At 35.0% G+C, this 18,663-nt stretch overlaps 2 protein-coding genes across 27 annotated transcripts; one reads left to right on the top strand and one right to left on the bottom strand.

The window, feature by feature from the left end:
• Window positions 1–324: 324 nt before the first annotated feature.
• On the bottom strand, window positions 325–18,497 carry Sec16 (endoplasmic reticulum export factor secretory 16). 26 transcript variants are annotated; one of them, XR_013004329.1, is made up of 26 exons: window positions 18,204–18,497; window positions 17,795–17,903; window positions 15,994–16,167; window positions 15,749–15,932; window positions 14,885–15,664; window positions 14,684–14,827; window positions 14,334–14,624; window positions 14,159–14,281; window positions 13,830–14,094; window positions 13,609–13,772; window positions 13,261–13,547; window positions 12,990–13,195; window positions 12,434–12,529; window positions 10,712–11,108; window positions 10,406–10,652; window positions 10,172–10,341; window positions 9,783–10,118; window positions 9,227–9,701; window positions 9,008–9,165; window positions 8,533–8,562; window positions 5,751–5,999; window positions 5,574–5,691; window positions 5,355–5,477; window positions 1,857–2,065; window positions 1,226–1,365; window positions 325–545 (listed from the first exon to the last, which is right to left on the bottom strand). XR_013004329.1 is itself a non-coding variant. In XM_076395222.1 (26 exons), the coding sequence occupies exons 2-25, from the start codon at window positions 17,888–17,890 to the stop codon at window positions 1,680–1,682; spliced, it is 5,346 nt and encodes a 1,781-aa protein (XP_076251337.1). In that variant the 5' UTR covers window positions 17,891–17,903; window positions 18,204–18,497; the 3' UTR covers window positions 325–545; window positions 1,665–1,679. The 26 variants fall into 26 exon arrangements, 16 of the variants coding, with proteins under 16 accessions (XP_076251337.1, XP_076251341.1, XP_076251338.1 ...); XM_076395222.1 differs by lacking the exon at window positions 1,226–1,365 and adding an exon at window positions 1,665–1,703; XR_013004326.1 differs by having other exon boundaries at window positions 5,355–5,691; window positions 14,684–14,791.
• LOC143190717 (phosphoglycerate mutase 2) lies at window positions 16,729–17,799 on the top strand. Its single transcript, XM_076395235.1, has 3 exons — window positions 16,729–16,834; window positions 16,885–17,461; window positions 17,519–17,799. Exons 1-3 carry the CDS (start codon window positions 16,769–16,771, stop codon window positions 17,737–17,739), a joined length of 864 nt encoding a protein of 287 aa, XP_076251350.1. The 5' UTR covers window positions 16,729–16,768; the 3' UTR covers window positions 17,740–17,799.
• Window positions 18,498–18,663: the final 166 nt, after the last annotated feature.

The following is an 18,663-nucleotide window of genomic DNA, read 5'->3' on the forward strand; positions in this document are numbered from 1 at the left end:
ATTTAGCGTTACAAAAGTTGATGCTTCTATATAGTTCTATTATGTAGATATAATTCATATTGCAGACTTAAGAAGTAATAAAGAAAAGCCAAAGACTAAAACAAAATAAATTGCTTGCTATTGCAAATTTTAGAATGAACTGAATTTCAAACAGAGCCCAGTTAGATAAGAGCAAGAGTTCACGTATATGGTCATCTCTTCTTTTCATAAAATAAAATCATGTTTTAAAGCAAATCGATAGCTTTTGCGTTTTAAACCCTTTCATATTTCATAACTTAACACTAAGGTTCAAAGTATTTAAAATAGATCAATAAAACAAGATAATAAACCTGTACTCTCTGTTATAATACCCTTATACAATACAATATACACATCGGCTAATGTCTTTATTACAATATTTATAAGTAGTAAAACCAAAATCAGTTAAATCACATAATAAAGATTTCCTAGATTGGCGAACCATGTCCATATAGAAGCTTCCGATAATAATTTAATGAAGGCCCTTGTTCCTCTTCATAAGCTTCAACTGTATTCAATTATTGTTGCTGCAAAAGAAAACAATTAAATTAGCAGGAAATATTCAATGATAACTTGTTTATGGACGAAGTAGAACTGTGATTAACAGACTTATTTATCAGCTAATTCATCCACGACTACCTAAACAGCTCATGCAGTCAGACTCAAAAATGACAGCAGCTAAAACTTCGCACGTAAAAGCTGTAGGTTTATTTTATGATTTGTGGATTGTCCATCAAACCATTAGGTAGTAAGAAATGTGATTCACAATATTCCTTAATAAATATCATAAATTCATTGTTCAAAAATAATTTAAATAAAAATAAATAATAATTACATAGACCCACCATTTCTGTCTGAAGAAACACATACGCGCATATTATCATGAAGTAATAAAAAAGCACCTTTACGATTTACCAACAATGTGCCCATCTTGCAGGTGTCATTGCCACTTTTAAATCAATGCAACTAAAATCTAATATCAGTGATCTCCGTTAAATGCATTAACAAATAATTTGTGTTGTAATGACAGCTCTAATTGAAAAAAAAGAGAATTTATGATGAAAAACTTTTAACTAAAAATAAAATTCAAAAAAACCGTGAATCACTTTTTCACACACCTAATAAGTGTGTAAAACTGTTAGCAGGTTTTAGTTCGTTAATTAAAAAGTGGACGTAAACAACAGAATAATAGAAGTGATGTACATACCGTAAGAAAAATTGAATCTTGTCCACTAAAACTGTTGTTTTTTTTTGTGTGATATTGATATTTTAATGACGAACGGAATTTTTAAGCATGTACGATGCTACTTCTCTGGATAACGAACTTGTCGAGCTCCATCTAGAAATCTACCACAACCACAAAGACCGTGTCAGAGGTATAATAATGTGCTTTTTGCATACGTCATTAGTTAACGCATCTCGATTCTTTTTAAAGTCGCTGAAATTCAAAGATATCGAGACATGCATAACTCCGACGTACATATTACATTTACCAATAATAAAATTGGCCCACTCATGCAAAAAGAAGAATAATTCATGCAGTAATGAACAACGACCGAAGAAATAAATGTAGGTTAGTGTTCGACGTTTAGTTCTTAAGCTTGTTGTTCTCAAAAATTGTTCCACACTCAAACCAAAGATCTTACAGAGTTTTTCCTTCCTTAAGATGAGTTAGATTTTTTCTTCTAAATAATGAAATTATGTTAGAGCCATAACAGAAGATATGATGGAATCGAACGTTGACATTCTATGGGAATGATTTCATTTGTTCTAGGTGCTTTTGAAATCATGCTCATAAAATAGGCAACAAACGCTGAATGGACTTTCAGTCAAATTACCTGTGGTTCTCCGACTTGTACTGGAGCGCCACCTGGTGTCAGAAAGTCAACCGGAGCGTTGGGATCATTGACGGGTTGAGGAATGAAGAAATTCATCTGTGGTGGTCCGGGAGGCGATTGCTCTAGACCAGATAGTGGCCCTGGGCCACTGGGGGTCGCCGTCGTGGTACCGTTTTGTTTGAACACATTAACATAAGCATTCTTCAAATCTAAAACAGAATTGTCAAAATAAAGATAATTTGAATTATTTATTGAATCGACAAGAAAGTAATTTTTTATTAAAATATGGTTCGTCTAATTACTGAAATGTTTATCGTCCCAAAAGTAAATAATAGATCAATTGGAAATCAGATGGAAGAGTTATACAGGTTATAGTTAATATGACAGGAAAACGAAAAATTCTATTCTGTAGGAAAATGTACGATACAATCAGTATAGAAATTATCATCAAAAAAAAATATTACGTGTATGATTTAATTTAAGATTTTTCAGATAATTTAAATTACTTTAAAAAATAAACAGTAAGCAGCTTATCTACCAATAATGTACGTAATATGCTATCGCAAATGAAACTTGGCGATTCAAGGCAATAAACTCATCGACGACCTTCCAAAATCTTGATTTTTCTCCCATTTAATTCAAAGATTCGAAATAGCGATCTGAGCTATAAACTTGTTACGGTTACATCAGTCATCCATGAGGAAAGACTCTATTATCAGGAGAATATTAAAGTATCGCAACTTTTGGATACCACCAGAACAGGCCACAGATTCAAAAGAATCAAACCATCTGATCTTGTGTTAGGTACATATAATGTTTGCAATTTTGCGCCTTCAAACTTTGGAAACTAACGCATCCATTATTCTGGTTGAAAATGTCGTCACTGTTGTACTATAATGTTAAAATAAACATATATTGAAGATTTTTTTATTATTTAATAATTACATTGTTACTAGTCGTTTCCGACTAACCTACAATTTGTCTTTATGTGATAACTTAAATCTAGGTATATAACTAGGAGGACCCATCGGCCCTATCTCAGTCTCTGGTGAAATAATGTTTATACATGTCACTGCTATTTTTTATTATATGTACCTAACACAAGATCAGATGGTTTGATTCTTTTGAATCTGTGGCCTGTTCTGGTGGTATCCAAAAGTTGCAATACTTTAATATTCTCTTGATAATAGAGTCTTTCCTCATGCCCCCTTGCAATTCTCTTGATTTCTTGGCCGACTGTGGGTATCTAAAGGTTTCGATGTAGGTAGCCAGTCTTATAGTATTTAGGTGCGCCTACAATACTTCTCAGGACTTTGTTCTGAAAAAATTGTATTTTGTTTATGTTACTCTTTGCAGAACATCCCCATAATTGAACTCCATATGTCCATATGTATTTGCTTATATAATAGCAATTTATTATGTACTGATAATTGTAATTTTCCTCCAATTAGCCAATACATTTTCTGATGTTTCAATTCCAGTTCTTTTCTTTTCTTTTATTACTGGGATTAATGTCAGTTTTAATAACTTCGGTTAGCTCCTTCGGCGTGACTAATTCGATCATCTAATTTTCAGCTTCTATGTCCGGCAAATTATATTCAATATTAGTTTCCTTTCGTTTGAAAGTTTTTTCTAGATATTCAGCCCATTTCCCACATAGGTCTCTTATAGTTGGACTGTGTAGACATGAGCGCTTTAGATATTTCGTGGCTTTCCAGAGTGAATAATCATTTTCTTTATCATCTGTATATCGAAGATAAAATAAATTAAATGTCAAAATTAATGCGACAACATTGCAACATTTTGACGTCATAAATTGAGATGACGTGGTTCACTGCTACTTTGGATAGACTATAGATTAGAATATTGTTATATATTAAAGCCAATATGAAACTGAAAGTTGATAAGGTAACATTGCGACGTTTTGACCTCATAAATTTAGATGTCGTGGTCCACTGTTTTTGAACGGACTATATTTTAATATTATGATATTTAATTAAAAGCAAGTCATCAAAACAACAAATCATAAACCCAATATTTGCAGCACAGTTAATAAAATAAGTTATTTTCGTATTTAGGATTAAGTTACGTGTGCATACTAATGTACATTCTTCTCTATTTTCTTAAAGTATAATACAAATTATTTAATTATTATGAGTTATAATATTGTTATATAAGAACGGAAAACCATACGCTCGACGTCGTTTTGCGACGTCCAATAACTAGATATCACTACTATGAACACATTAGTTTGTTTGAATAACTATGCAGAGAGCTACAAAGGCATTTAATTGGCCCATTTCGTTTCTATGGTGCATTCCGACTCCTATTTAAAAATATGTTTTGTAAAAAATTTGGATTAAGCCTGCATGGTCTGTGAAATTGTTTTTACCTGGTATGTATACAATTATATACATAGGACTTGTATGTATATGTATATATATGTATATATATATATATATATATATATATATATATATATATATATATATATATATATATATATATATATATATATATATATATATATATACAGAAACATATTTTTTTGTTTTTTACGTTTACAGTACAGTTTACAGTTCTAGTTCTAGTGATCAAGAATCCTTTTAAAAATTGTATTTAGACTCATGAATTGTATTAAAATTTCATGAAAGAAATACAAGCATGTATGTCCATAGACACTAATTCTAACAAGAAATTTGAAATCCAACCAAATGTTTTCTAGTCAATTAATTAGAACATATGTAATATATATATATATATAGAAAATATTTTTATGTTTTTTAGAAAATTGACCTATGTTTCACCTTGTTGCCAACAAATGGGCGATAGTTGTAAAAATATTGACCGGAGTATAAATATCTTTAAAACATTTAAATAGTGTCAAATTGCATTGCATTTTAAAAATATGCTTATTAAAGTAGCACCAATTTTTAAGAGGTTAGTTTATATAAAGAAATATATTTTGCATTGATACTTAGCATCTTAATCAATATGCTGTGGCATAAGGCTTAAGTAGGACAGTTAGGATTTTTATTTTGGATCTATTAGAAATCATGCTTTAACAATTATGCAAAAAAAGAAGTTATTTCACGTTTGTTTATAATCTGTGACTAATTCAATTACTTGAATGGGCGATTATAACCCCATCTAGATATTGGACGTAGCGAAACTTTTCTCCAGATACCCCTATTTAGTTTACTTTCTATCACTCTATGATTAACATATCGTGTAATACTGACTCTCTTGTTATTAGTGTAACTAAAAATCAAATCGCCTAAACTGAAAGGTTGTGTAACGTAGATGTAAGAACGGAACGCCATTTGAGATTCTGAAACCTTGCGTCCCATCCTTTCAAAATTACCAAAAACAGACAAAATACTTCTATTTCAAATGTAATTCATCATACGCCAAATATACATAAACTTATAACGAATTACTTATTAATAGGAATTACTCGTGTTAAATTGACATTATCTTATTTAATGAGTGACTTACTTCGTCCTCGTTGCATCTTGAACATATTCGATTGCACAGGCTTGGGGGTCGCCTCGTCATCCCCCTGTGATCCGACCATCGCCGGCGACGCCGACGCCGAAGGCAACGATGTCGGTCTCTGATCTGAATAGAACGACCCAACGTTAGCCGTTAAACTAGTGTTGGCACTCGAACTACCATAAACAAAACTACTACTCTGCAAACTACCAAAACCCGTACCTGGCGCTGGCTGCGACTTCATGTCTGACATTTTAGGTGGAGGCTTAAAATCGTTCGCCGGATCGTTTGGATCCTCGTCCACATTTACCCAACGTTTCTTATCTTGATCCCAGACAATCTACAAAGACAGAATATGACCTAAGAAAATTCAAAAACTAGACCCAGTATCCTCCCCACCTTGGGATTCTTATCATCCGGTAGTTTCATTTGGTTCTTAGGTTTCATTGATAGCTTACTGAAGATCCCACCAAACCAACCAGTACTTTGTTGCTTAGACACATCAGGTGCTCTAACCGGGGACTGTGGCTTCGTCATGGGAGATGTATCCTGTTGATTTTCACTATGCGCTGATGGTTCCACATCGTAACTGCTCGTCCTCTTGGACTGGTTCGGCATGGAAATTTTGGGTTGCGGCGGCACCACGTCCTAAAAGCATGACGAAGAAGGAGAAGACATATTACTGGAGCTGTGCAAATGACTGACTAAAAAGCAACACGATTCATAGCGTGTGATGATTGACATGATGTGATATGATACATAAGCTATTTGATTATTATTCAGATTGAATAAAATAGATATGACAAAAGAGAAAAACACCTTCGATTTCATCACTTTATTTTCAACAACAAAGCTTCCAATAACGCATGCTTATATTATTACAAAAAATATACACAGGCTCTACACTTTCACAAATCATCCTTCTTTAACCGTGGCGATTCGATCACGTAACTTAAGAGGCACGGAACGAAGAAAAAAAGGCATATACAATAAATTTTTTAGTAATTAAATATACCAAGGACATATTAATAAAAGACATCGATCTCCATTAGAGAGAAGGCAGACCATCTCTGAACAGAGCAAACTGAAAACTCAATGAAAGCAGAACAGAGGGGACACGTGGTCTTTCTCTGCGACAAGAGAGAGATTTGTACATTCTATTCTGACGAGTCAAGTTAAACGAAAACAAATCTTCGTGATCAAATCCCCTGACAATCATATTCGAGTAATAAAAAGTTGGTACAATTTTCATATTCAAGAGCCTTTTTCCTCCGCGTACTTCATACAAAAAACGTTTATAAAATATTATCCATATTATGATAAATATTCAACAGATTGTTCATAACAATAACAAGGTTATGTCAGTTCAAATTTCGATATAAAAAACGCTATCAGATATTCTTGCCATCATAACACAACAAAAAACAAAATAATATAATGCACCATAACATCAACCTTTTCCCTTATTATATGGGGCAAAATATCGGATATCGTAATTTACTAGTTCAATACATTGGTTACAGAGGGTGGGTATGTGTGCATCAATAAGCAAGACACTGACATTGGGTTGAACATATACGTCATTATTTCATCATCACTAAAATTCGTGTTACTATAAAGCTTCTAACACATCTAAGGATGACTAACAAAAAAAAATCGTGACCAATGCATCGATTCTAATCCACTTTGGCTCCATAAAATCGATGCGATCACCTAGACCCAAAAACGAGGGCTTATATCCAATACAATAAAAATTAAAACTTAATACTGACAACAACGTTAAAAGTAAGGCATCCATGGACTAAAACACCTATCAATTCTACGCAAAGCGACAATCTTAATCATGGTACAATTAAACTATCGACAACAATCAAAAACTGGTCGTGTGTGTTGTTTTGTGTCCGCGATCGTATATCTCGAATTTAAAATTCAGTCGTTAAAAAATTCAGTCCGTAAAAAAATATCACAGTGTCACAAAGAAAAATAAAACAATGATAGTCGGCAGCTTAATGATAAACACTTTTTTGTATTGTAACAATGTAGCAAGATTGAAAACAGTTCTTACGTATAGAAATTGTCTCATGATTATATTCAAAACTAGGATAGTTGTTTTGGTCAAACCACTAGTTCAAATAATAAAATCATATATTCGGTGATCAAGAAGCCTTTTAAAAATTGTATTTAGACTCATAAATTGTATTAAAATTTCATGAAAGAAATATAAGCATGTATATCCATAGACACTAATTCTAACAAGAAATTTGAAATCCAACGAAATGTTTTCTAGTCAATTAATTAGAATATAATGGTCAAACGATAAATCAAGTAAAAGTTTCACCATACATTAAATTGATACTACTATAACGGGAAACAAATATTTTAAATTTGCCCTACATCTATAAAATCTCTTTCACAGTTCAGATATGAGCAATTTGATTAACAACTTAATTGCATTGTATGGTATGACCAAATCAAAAGGATCAAAGTGTGCCTATATGGGCTGATCAATGTTGAAAGTCTTTGGAGGACCATATTCCCGAACTTTGGCAGTTGCCGCGCAGGCGAAGGTCTTCCGCTCGGAGGTTCCTCTTGGTGACCCTCCGATGGGACAATCAATGGGATAAGTACCCCCGAAAATTAACGGCTTATAGACTATTTTCTCGGTGGACGAGGGACTTTTGCTGAACAAGCTGTTTTTCAAATTCGCGAACACGCCTCTATTATTCGAGCTTCTCTTCGCCCACGCGTCCACCGTATCCAGAATCACATCCTGCCTCAGTCTCGGATTCTTGAAGTCCTCCGCCGATATAGACACCTTACTCTTGCGGTCTACATATTTTACTGTCGTGTTCTTGAATTCGCAAACGTCCAGCGATTTGTACTTAGTTAGCTTGCCTTTCTTGCCACGACCGTCAAACGTGTTGTAACTATCAGCTGACACTATCCTGGCGCTGTCCTTTTTCAGCAACAGCAATCGCTCCTCCGATATAGATTTGTGACCGGCCACCGCCGCCGCTCCCCCTCCTTTCTTTTTACGCAAGAAACATTCCGATTCGTCGGAACTATCGCGGGAGGGGGTACGGTCAAAAGCGGAGCCATTCGAACCCGTACTGGACAAAGGAGCGCGCTTGCGCAACAATGTCGGCAATAGAATGGCGGCGGGTTGTGGGGGGCTACTTACTTCGGGAATGATCTGCTTGTCCTGCTCCTGCTGCGTCCCGAGTAAGCAGCAAAAAAGGACAAAATTTCAATTACAACAAGAGAACAACTGAATAGGTATAAAATCAAATACTATCTTAAACCATTTCAATGTTCAAGCTCACCATTATTTCCGATTGAACAAAATAAGGAAATAAAAGTGTCAAATTTTAGTGAATGACCATTACCTATTCAATTTTTAAAAATTAATATAGGTATGTAATTTATACTAAGTACTGAAGTGTATTTATAAATTTATATATATAAATTATATATATATATATATATATATATATATATATATAAATTATATATATATATATATATATATATATATATATATATATATATATATATATATATATATATATATATATATATATATATATATATATACAATTATTCCTAAAATATTGTATCCCTACTCACACTGGACTTTAATATGAATTGGAACTTACCTCAATAAGATTATTTAAATTCTCATTATAGCTATGTGGCTGTTCAAACTGTTGCTGCTCAGGTAACAGTTCTTGAGTATAATGATTAGACTGTTCCGGTTGACCAGGCCAGTAATTTTGATTTTGTTGCTGATCTATATATTGGTTAGTGAGTGTATCTATTCAAAGAAAAAAGAGATATTTTACTACAGGGAAAAATGTAAAGGGAAAGGAAAGTACCATCGTGCGATTGTCCAGGTTCCTCCGGGGGCTGTTCAGGTTGCCATGGTTTCTGAACATGCTCATATTGGTACACAGATTGTTGCTGCTGTTGATGTACCTGCCAGGCCTCATTGCTTTCGTTGTAGCTGTGTTGTTGGTTCAGGTCCTGTTGTATGTAGGCTTCATTATACTGATCTTGAATAAATTTTCCTGCCTGGTAATCATTTTGTATAGCCTTCAGGTCTTTCAACCACAAATTATCCGGTCTACTGGTCTCCAAATCATCGCCGAATCCAGGTTCATCTTCATCGGGATCACCCAAAGGATCATGAAATTTGAGCTTGTCAGCTAGAGAACATACTCTTTCAATAAGCGATAGATGAGTACTAACTGGCTGGGCGACTATGTGGCTAGCTAAACGTTCTAAGTACTGAAGAGCTTTATCCAGTAAACCAAAATCAGCCAATCTTGTCGCCATAATATATTTATAGACCTAGAAAAATATGAAACCATAAATAAAACATGTATAATTATATTTCATTATATATTGGAACGCTAAAGAACATTAAAATACCTGGAATTCATTTATGTGGAAACCTTGATCATTTAAACTGCAAGCAAATTCGTAGATCTCTGTCATGTGTATGGCCTCATTGGTGATGAATTGGGGGTAGGATTTCCTGTGATCAGATCCAAGCAGCACCAATCTGGTGTTCGAATTACCGTGTTGACCAAAGCCCACTTCAGCCATTAAATAACAAAATTGAGCAGCATATAAGCTACCCCTTCCTAGAAGAGTATCTCCCAACTGAGTTATGGCTCGACAGTTTAAGTCGGGCCGTAAAGTAGAATTAGACAAAATCATCGCCAAATGTGGACGCCAATCACCCCATTTCTCGTCAGAGACGCACTGAAAATTGCATATTTCTTAAATAATGAAATATCAGGCATTTAAAATCGTACCGTTACTGCTGCAGGTATTTTGCCGGAAAGTAACTGATAGAGTGACTGCAGAGGGTCATTGAGAGTTAAACCATTTGCGAAACGCATCATGACATTTGCATAGGTCCTTTTGTCCAGCTTGCTGGCTAGGAAAAGTGCATGACCCCATAATCCGCGTTTCATGGCCCATTCTAGGAATACACAAAAAATAAAATTTTACACTATTTTTAATAACAAAGGGCCATTAATTAATACCTAATGCTTCTTTACAGGAACCATATAGCAGGTACTCCCGGAATTTCCTGGTAACCTCATCCTCTTTCATTACCGAATGTGTACTGCCACTTTCGGAACTTCCATGTTGTGGAGGATAATCAGAGTTATCATTCTTCTCTACAGCAGCATTGCTGCTTGTATTGGAGAGAACCGACGAGGATCTTGGAGGCGCTTCAGTGCTCTGATTCTTTAGTAATAATTCAGCAATATCAGTTCCTACGACCATCTAAAAAATAAAAAAAACTGATACATTAAACATATACATTAAATGAATAATGATGTTACCCCATTCTGCCTTATTAGCAAAATAAGTAGCTCCCACATCAAAACGTACGAATCCACATCAGCAATATCCCGATTATAATGAGCCCCTTTTATCTTCTTATCGCAGTACTCGATGACCTGCTTCTTATGGGTAACTCCTTTGACTAAAGGTCCCGGAAACGATTTGAGTTCCAAATAGTCCGGGTCATTATCCAACAGATAATCGAAATTGCGTATCTCAACAGTGGCGCTTTGTCCATCCATAGGATAATGAGGTAGCACACGTACCATCCTACCCGAGGCGATGGAGGCCTTCAAGTGCACAGTGGAAAATTTAGCTGGAGTTAAGCGTTGCGCTACAGTAGACTGCTCTTCATAGGTCAGAGAGAGATCTGTTTGGTCGTAGGTACGATTAAAACTACAAGAAAAATAAGCGGTTTGATACCTTCCTCAAGGATAAATGTTGAAACAAATGTAAATTTATTAAAACGAAAGAATTGATAAAAGTGACCAGAAAGTCGCAGTATAAAACAATTTCAAAAGTTTGATGTGAATTTACAAATCAGCATGGCATATTAATTAGTACTGGGATGCAACACTTGTTTTTTATTTCATTATAAAAAAGCCTCCATCTTAATCATAAATAATAAATGACGAGAATTGCGGCAGTATACTTGTATTCAACAACTGCAATTCGATTAAAGAGCAATTTTAAATCAATTAAACCTTATGACTTTGGCGCTCAAGTTTTTATATGTAAATATTGTTTTACAACCCAGTAGACCTAAAAATTTAAACCACATGAATGAAATAAAAATTAAGCAACTTTACAATTTCCCATAGAACCTAAATTGAACCAAACCATTTTCACAAAAGCAAATAGGCTAAAGATTAGAAAATTGTTAGAGGGTAGGATAGTATGTTTACAACTTAATTTAAGGGGAGTATTAAAAACACACTCATACTAAATATATCAGACCAGTACTACACAGCCCCATTACATTCCATGTAATTTCATATTAACTACAATACCAATTCAAAGCAACATGTTAGCCAAAAATTATCCTCTTTTACGTTTTTGTACAAGTATATGAAAATATTTACAAGGTTAGATATCTATCAAGGGTTTTTGTAACAAGTCAAACTACGTTTTATATCGTTGGTGACCAAAAATTGTCCATTTTTAAATTAAAATTAATAAAATCAATAAATAAGAAGGGTTTTTACTTTTTTTGCAAATAACTTGCGTACCTAAAAAAAATTAAACAAAATTGAAAAAGTAATTGACGCTTGTATCAAATCGTAGGATGGATATAAATGGCTATCATAGCTATCCCTTAACAAACTAGTGGTTCTTTTATTTCCGCAACATTTAATAACAGAAATCAATCAAAATAAATAGATCAATATTATGTTTATATCAGACCATTATGTTTTATTCATAAGTAACATAAATAAATTATACAAATTCCATAAAAAAAAAACCATTTAGAACTGACTTAAAATCACAACTCTATATAACTCTGGAAACGAATTAGAAAAAAAAATCTTACATAATCATGGTGTTAATTGTAGTATACTAAATAACTAAATAAAACAGAAGAATAGTTATAAAATCAAAATAGTGAATAAATTTATGGACAGTTTTTGATCACTCTAATCCCATGCAAGTATGTTGATAGACACCTTTTCAAAGAATATTCATTAACAAAAATTTGGTTTGAAAGAATTGTGGGGGCTCACCTAGAACTGTCAAGGCCATATTGACCGGACAGCGACTGTGACTGCCCATAGTAGTTGGCCAAACTGGACTGACTATAAAAACTTTGCCGTGTATACCTAGACAATGCATAAAGTAAGCTTCAAACAGGATGAGTTAACAGTAGGTACTTGACAACAAAGGGACAAATGAAAGCGCAGAGAAATTCGTCTTGAATCTACTAGATCACAAAAAGCGCACTCTTGATCAAATGCCAATTACAATTAACATTGTTAAAAAAAACAAGGTTTTAATCAACACCATTTAAGATCAATTGTTTATTTTCCCGCAGATATAAAGTGAATATTAAGAAAATGAATGCAGCAATGTCTCATACATTACTAATTTTAAATAATTTTGATTTAAATTATGGTGGCATAACTAAAATATCGGTATATTGAATCTTTTTTTCTTAACAATGCACATCTTTTACTCATGATACTACAAAGTGACAGTGAATTTGTTGCGATAACTCACTTCAATGGTGCTCCAAAACCAAAGTCAGCAGTATTTTGCCCTAACAACCACATAAGATCTTACCTGTCTTTTGCCAGTTCATCGTTAGCGGAACTTCTTCCGGAATGTACAGAACCCCGATCATCAGCAGTGAAGGACACAGTACTACCAACTGTTTGCTGATAATATTTCCTATACCATTCTGCGTATGCCTGCGGATTAGTTCTGCGCAGATTCTCATAATACTGGTATTGTTGATAATATGGATTGTATGGATCATAGGAAAATCCCTAAAAAATATTTAATCATATAATAAAATCTAATATGATACCAAAATTATATTTCAAAAACACACTTGGTAAGGATTAAAACCGTCTCTATGTTCTCTATTCCTATATCTATCCCTTTCTCGGTCTCTATCCCTAGGCCGACGGTCTCTGACGTCTACGTCATGCCTTCTATCCCTATAGGAGTCGTGCATTGAATCGGACCTACTCGAGGGTCGACTAGAGCGATTCTCCGGGCCATAGTCGTCAGCGTACCGCCCATAGTACCTCCTAGAATCCCTGTAATCTCTGCTATCTCGTTCTTTCCTTCGGCGATCTTTTTCCTTACGCAGACTGCTATATTTCCTGTCATAATCTGTGAAAGGGGAAAGAGTTATTTAATTCTTAAAATATACCTGCATTATCTAAAAATTTACCTGGTTCTCGTTCGCTTCTTCCTCGTCTGTCCTTTTCTTTGTCACTATAATAGTCGGTATCTTCTTCATATCTTCTATCTCTGTACCTCTTCTCCCTTTCCCTTCGGTCTCTCCTGTCACGATATGCTTCAGGTGAATATCTATCACTGTCTCTTTCCTTATGCCTTAAATTCGAAAAAAAAACAACTATTCTCGGTTAGATTCATCAGAGTTGCGAATACCTTTCCCTTTCACCATCTCTGTCTCTATAACGATCCTTCTCTTTATCCCTATATTTAGATTTTTCCATGGAACGCTTATCGCGCCTAGACCTGGAAGGATGTTTCCGGTCACTGTCACTCTCGCTACTTTCCTGCCTACTAGGTCTTCGCGGAGAATGGTCATGGACACTGGTGTTCGACGCCTGACCGTCGGTAAGATTTTCACCGACGGTTAAGTTCCTAATCGAATTGGTGATGCTAGACACAGTAGTATCGTTGTTTTGACCTGAAAATATCCCAAGAAGTAGGTTAACTTTTGAATCAGCATGGATATCAGCATGATGTACTACCTTCGACCTTTTCCCGCCGATTTTCATGATGTTCGATCTTCTCCTTGCTTTTGGATAAACTTTTGGATTTGGTATCATTTAACGATACGTTTTTTGGTACGCTGGGCTCAGGAACATCATTGCCTATTAAAATATACAAATAGAGAATCTCATTTAAGAATATAACTTAAATTACCGGAATTTGGGCTCTCTTCGTCACCTCCGCCAATAACTTCAGAACGATTGCTGGGAGGCTGAACAGGTATCACCGGATTAGGGACTCTCGGAGGCGTATCTGCACCAATAGTCGCCGATCGTTGTGGCGGAGCGTTGGTTACATTACTGGAAACTGTATGATTCAGCTCAGATTCAGAATCATTATCATCTATATTCTGTTGATGCAAAGACGTCTCGGGAGAACTGGACTCTCCGGGAATCATACGTCTCAGACCTTCTGGTGGTCCAGTCATATCGTACTGGGCTTGACCTGTATCATAAACATGTGTAAATCAAAAAGCACTTTAAACAAGAAATGCCTAAACTTACCGATGTTGTTTTCTCCTACGACCATTCTACTTAATCCTAGCAATGGTTCATCTGTCCTTCTGTTAGCTTCGTGTTGCTCCAGCTGTCCTGGCACCATACGCTGTAAACCTGGTGGAGGTAGAGTATCATTTCCCACATCATTTCCTATGAAATATAATAAATTTAACTGCTCAAAATTTAAAATAACTTCTGTGAACTGACCTTCATTACCATCGGTAATGCCAACATCAGATAACTGTCCAGTCTCCAAATACTGATTCCTATCATTAATTGGTACCTCGTTGTTTTCAGTTTGAGTCCAATGTGTAGGAGGGCCCCTAGTCGGTACTTTCACCACTTCAACGGCGGGAGGATGATCCGGATGTTCCGAGTTATCTGGTAAAGTCTCTAAATTTACAGATTGTGACGTAAATGACACAAGCGGTGCGTTGCTTCTAAACTTATTGGCCGACTTATGAGACAAGCCCATGTTTCTCTTGTAAGGGTTATTCTTAGAATCATCTGCTGCACCCTGTGGTGGTGGCAGTAAAGGCGGCGTGAGGATATTTTTCGGAGGAGGCAGACCTGAGTTAACCTTCACATCCTGTTTGATTATTTCGACATTCTCAACCTGAGCTTCAGCATTAGCAATCTCGCTACCACCTGTCGCTAAATGCTCATTACCAGAGATAGGAGAGTGACTTATAGTTGACGAACGAGACACCAAATGGCTCTTGTCGCTCTCAGATGTGTGAGCAATATCGTCGGATGACTCCAACGACGGTTGAGATTCGGTAGACCACTGAGGCGTCTCAAGTTTACTACGATTTGCTCTAGACTGTTCAGTCTTTGCTGTTTGAACAGGAGCTTTTTTTATATCACCCACCTTAGGAAATAAGTCGTTCATCCTTTGCTCGGGCTGTTGAAGTTGTGCATTGCTATCAGACTGACGACTATCAGATACACCCCAGTTCCAAGACTCATCATTAGCAAAACTATCTGCTGTGGATACAAATAAAAGCATATCATAATATTATAATGTATCAATACTATGATTTGGAATAACATTTGACGGAGTTAATATACCTAAATCATTAACACCAGCTTGTTCCTGTTGCTGTTGTTGTGATACTATGCCATGAACATTCGAGTTGTCCTCTTCCGACCAGGTCCAATTCTCCCAACCGTCAGCATCATTAGTATGCTGAGCCTGGTTCATGTAGGTCCCGCTCTGATCGAACGGTTGATTGTACTGCAAATTTCCATATGCCTATAAAGAAATCAGTGAATAAAAAAGTTTGTTAAAAAAAGTTCAGTAAACTTGCTCTTACTTGCTGATCATAGTTTTGATAATAGCCGCTCTGATCATGCTGGAACTGTTGTTGATACTGTACTGATGAATTAGCATTGGGAGTATGACTAGGTGCAGGATAAGACTGGGGGGTCTGCCAATAGTTCTGTTGGGTAGGTTCTTGTTTGAACATCGGTTGCTGTTGCCATTGATTCTAAAAAATAATAAGATTGCTTCACAACTAAAACACTTTTTGTCCACTGCGTATCCCAAAAATATTTCCAGTATTATTAACATAAAATAATAGATATTTTAATCAGAACTTCCATTATAGTATAAACACGAAAAACTTACGGTTTTATATTTAAAAATATGAGCAACATTGATAATATCGAAATTATAGTATACAATGTTTTAAAGAATCAATCATACAATCATATAACACAACTAAGAACTCACGTTCAGATCATCCTCTAAGTATAAAAAAGGGCGACTATTTCAGTAAAGAAATCAACAGTAGTAGTTACGCAACGTTTGTACTACACTCAGTATAAAAAATATATAAACATAAGACGTGCAAAAAATATTTTTATAAATAACCCATGTACATGAAAAAAAGAAATCCAATTAAATTATCTTATAACAGTTGTTGAAAAAAAACAACGTACATATTCTTATATGAACTGTGAAACATGAATAACAAAGAGAAAATCGATACTCGTCCAACTTTGCCGGATGAAAAATCGTGCGACCATGCGACACCCGCTATCGCTGACCTTTAATTTAGTCAGACCCGTCATATAAATGTCAAATGTATGTCACATTTTTCCCTTTTAAATATCACAAAACTCTATCAATTCTCCCTCATAATGGCCACCGAAGTGAGGTTAGACACAGCTATTAGTTTTTCCATTAATCTTGTTGATTCCAGGGCAAACGGGGATGCTCCTGTGGATCGAAGACTTATAGAATCATAATGGTACGGCATGGTGAGTCTGAGTGGAACCAGAAGAATCTGTTTTGTGGCTGGTTTAATGCAGACTTAAGTGATAGAGGCAGGGAAGAGGCAGTTAAAGCTGGAAAAGCATTAAAGGATGCAGGGCACACTTTTGACATCGCTTTTACTTCTGTACTAATAAGAGCTCAAAAAACTTTACAGTCCATACTGCAAGAACTTAAACTTGAAGGCATCCCCATTGTAAAAAGCTGGAGACTGAATGAAAGGCACTATGGAGGTCTCACTGGTCTCAATAAGGTGGACACTGTCGCTAAATATGGCGAAGAACAAGTAGCTATATGGAGAAGGAGCTATGACACCCCACCACCTCCAATAACTAAAGAAAATCCCTACTATGATATAATTCTGAATGATTCTATCTACAATGAAGGGCCGCCAAAGAACGAATTTCCCATGTTTGAATCCCTTGAGCTCACAATTAAAAGAACTTTACCTTTTTGGAATGACACCATTGTACCAGCAATAAAGTCGGGAAAAAAGGTCTTAATAGGTGAAAAATACAGAAAATATTTTTATTCAATTTAATTTATTGCTTAATAATATTTAGCTGCCCATGGAAACAGTCTAAGAGGAATTGTTAAGCACTTAGATGAGATGTCCAATGAGGAGATTATGAAATTAAATTTACCAACTGGTATTCCATTTATGTACACATTAGACAAAGACATGAAACCAATACCTGGAGGAAGTCTACAGTTTTTGGGAGATCCCGAAACTGTTCGAAAAGCCATGGAAGAAGTCGCCAATCAAGGCAAAGCAAAAAAGTAAACATTTGCCCAATGTAGTAGAATTTTTAAATAAACTAATTAATAAAATAACTTACCTCTGTGTTGGAATGTTGATTTGGGTTGTACATTTGAGTAGGAGGATTATTGACGGGGTTGGGCCTCTGCGACGACCTCCTTTGCGCCCAAGACATCTTTAAATTCAGTCTGAAAATAGTACAAAGGCTCTTTCTTTGACAGTTGCATAACCTTACTTTTTTATTTTCTGTATAATAATTAATTAAATCATGATTTTTAACAAATATATCATAGACATTGATCGCTGCCAATCGTTTGAACACGTAAACAAATGACAAATTAAAATTTAAACCTGTAATAACCCTACAATATGCCAGGTCAATAAGTTACTGATTTCGATCGGTTTCTGGCCAACTCAAATGACCAATGGAAATGAAACGTGTTCATATTTGAAAAGTAAATAAGTTAGTATTAAAAATTACATCTTACCTTTAATTGCACTTTTTAACACTGACTCTCATTTCCACTTACACTTGCACATAAATCACAACAATTGCATATCGCCAGAATAGTTCAAATGTTATCGAAAAGTTAATTGAGATACGACAAGAACAAAACAGTTTTACTAACAAACAGAAAATACATACAAAATAATGACAAAAATGGTATATTCAAGAGAAAATATGTCTTTCACTTATTGAATGAATATCTACACCTCCCTCCCCATCAAGACTGAATTTTTCAAAGAAGACTCAATGTGATAGACAAAGATACACTATGGCCAAATTGCCTACCTGTAATTTATTAGACTTTCTATGACATGAGCTACGTGGCAATAACTATTATTATGCAACTATGAATACGTCTTTGAACGTAAGATTGCAATGCAGTTAGCATCAGCTATAAAGCAATAATTATAATAATTAACAGTTATTATAATAATAATAAA

The sequence above is a fragment of the Rhynchophorus ferrugineus genome, unplaced genomic scaffold (assembly GCF_030347505.1).
Source record: "Rhynchophorus ferrugineus isolate W39M unplaced genomic scaffold, kcgeb_rfMv2 rfM2, whole genome shotgun sequence".
NCBI classification, from domain to species: domain Eukaryota; kingdom Metazoa; phylum Arthropoda; class Insecta; order Coleoptera; family Curculionidae; genus Rhynchophorus; species Rhynchophorus ferrugineus.

Coding starts and splice junctions, on each gene's coding strand:
- LOC143190717 (XM_076395235.1), top strand. CDS start 16,769: ATGTCACATTTTTCCCTTTTAAATATCACAAAACTCTATCAATTCTCC. Junction 16,835..16,884: donor CCCTCATAATGGCCACCGAA/GTGAGGTTAGAC, acceptor TGTTGATTCCAG/GGCAAACGGGGATGCTCCTG. Junction 17,462..17,518: donor GGGAAAAAAGGTCTTAATAG/GTGAAAAATACA, acceptor AATAATATTTAG/CTGCCCATGGAAACAGTCTA.
- Sec16 (XM_076395217.1), bottom strand. CDS start 17,890: ATGTCTTGGGCGCAAAGGAGGTCGTCGCAGAGGCCCAACCCCGTCAAT. Junction 11,109..12,433: donor TATGGCCTTGACAGTTCTAG/GTGAGCCCCCAC, acceptor TTTTTCTTGTAG/TTTTAATCGTACCTACGACC. Junction 2,066..5,354: donor CAAGATGCAACGAGGACGAA/GTAAGTCACTCA, acceptor ATTCTGTTTTAG/ATTTGAAGAATGCTTATGTT.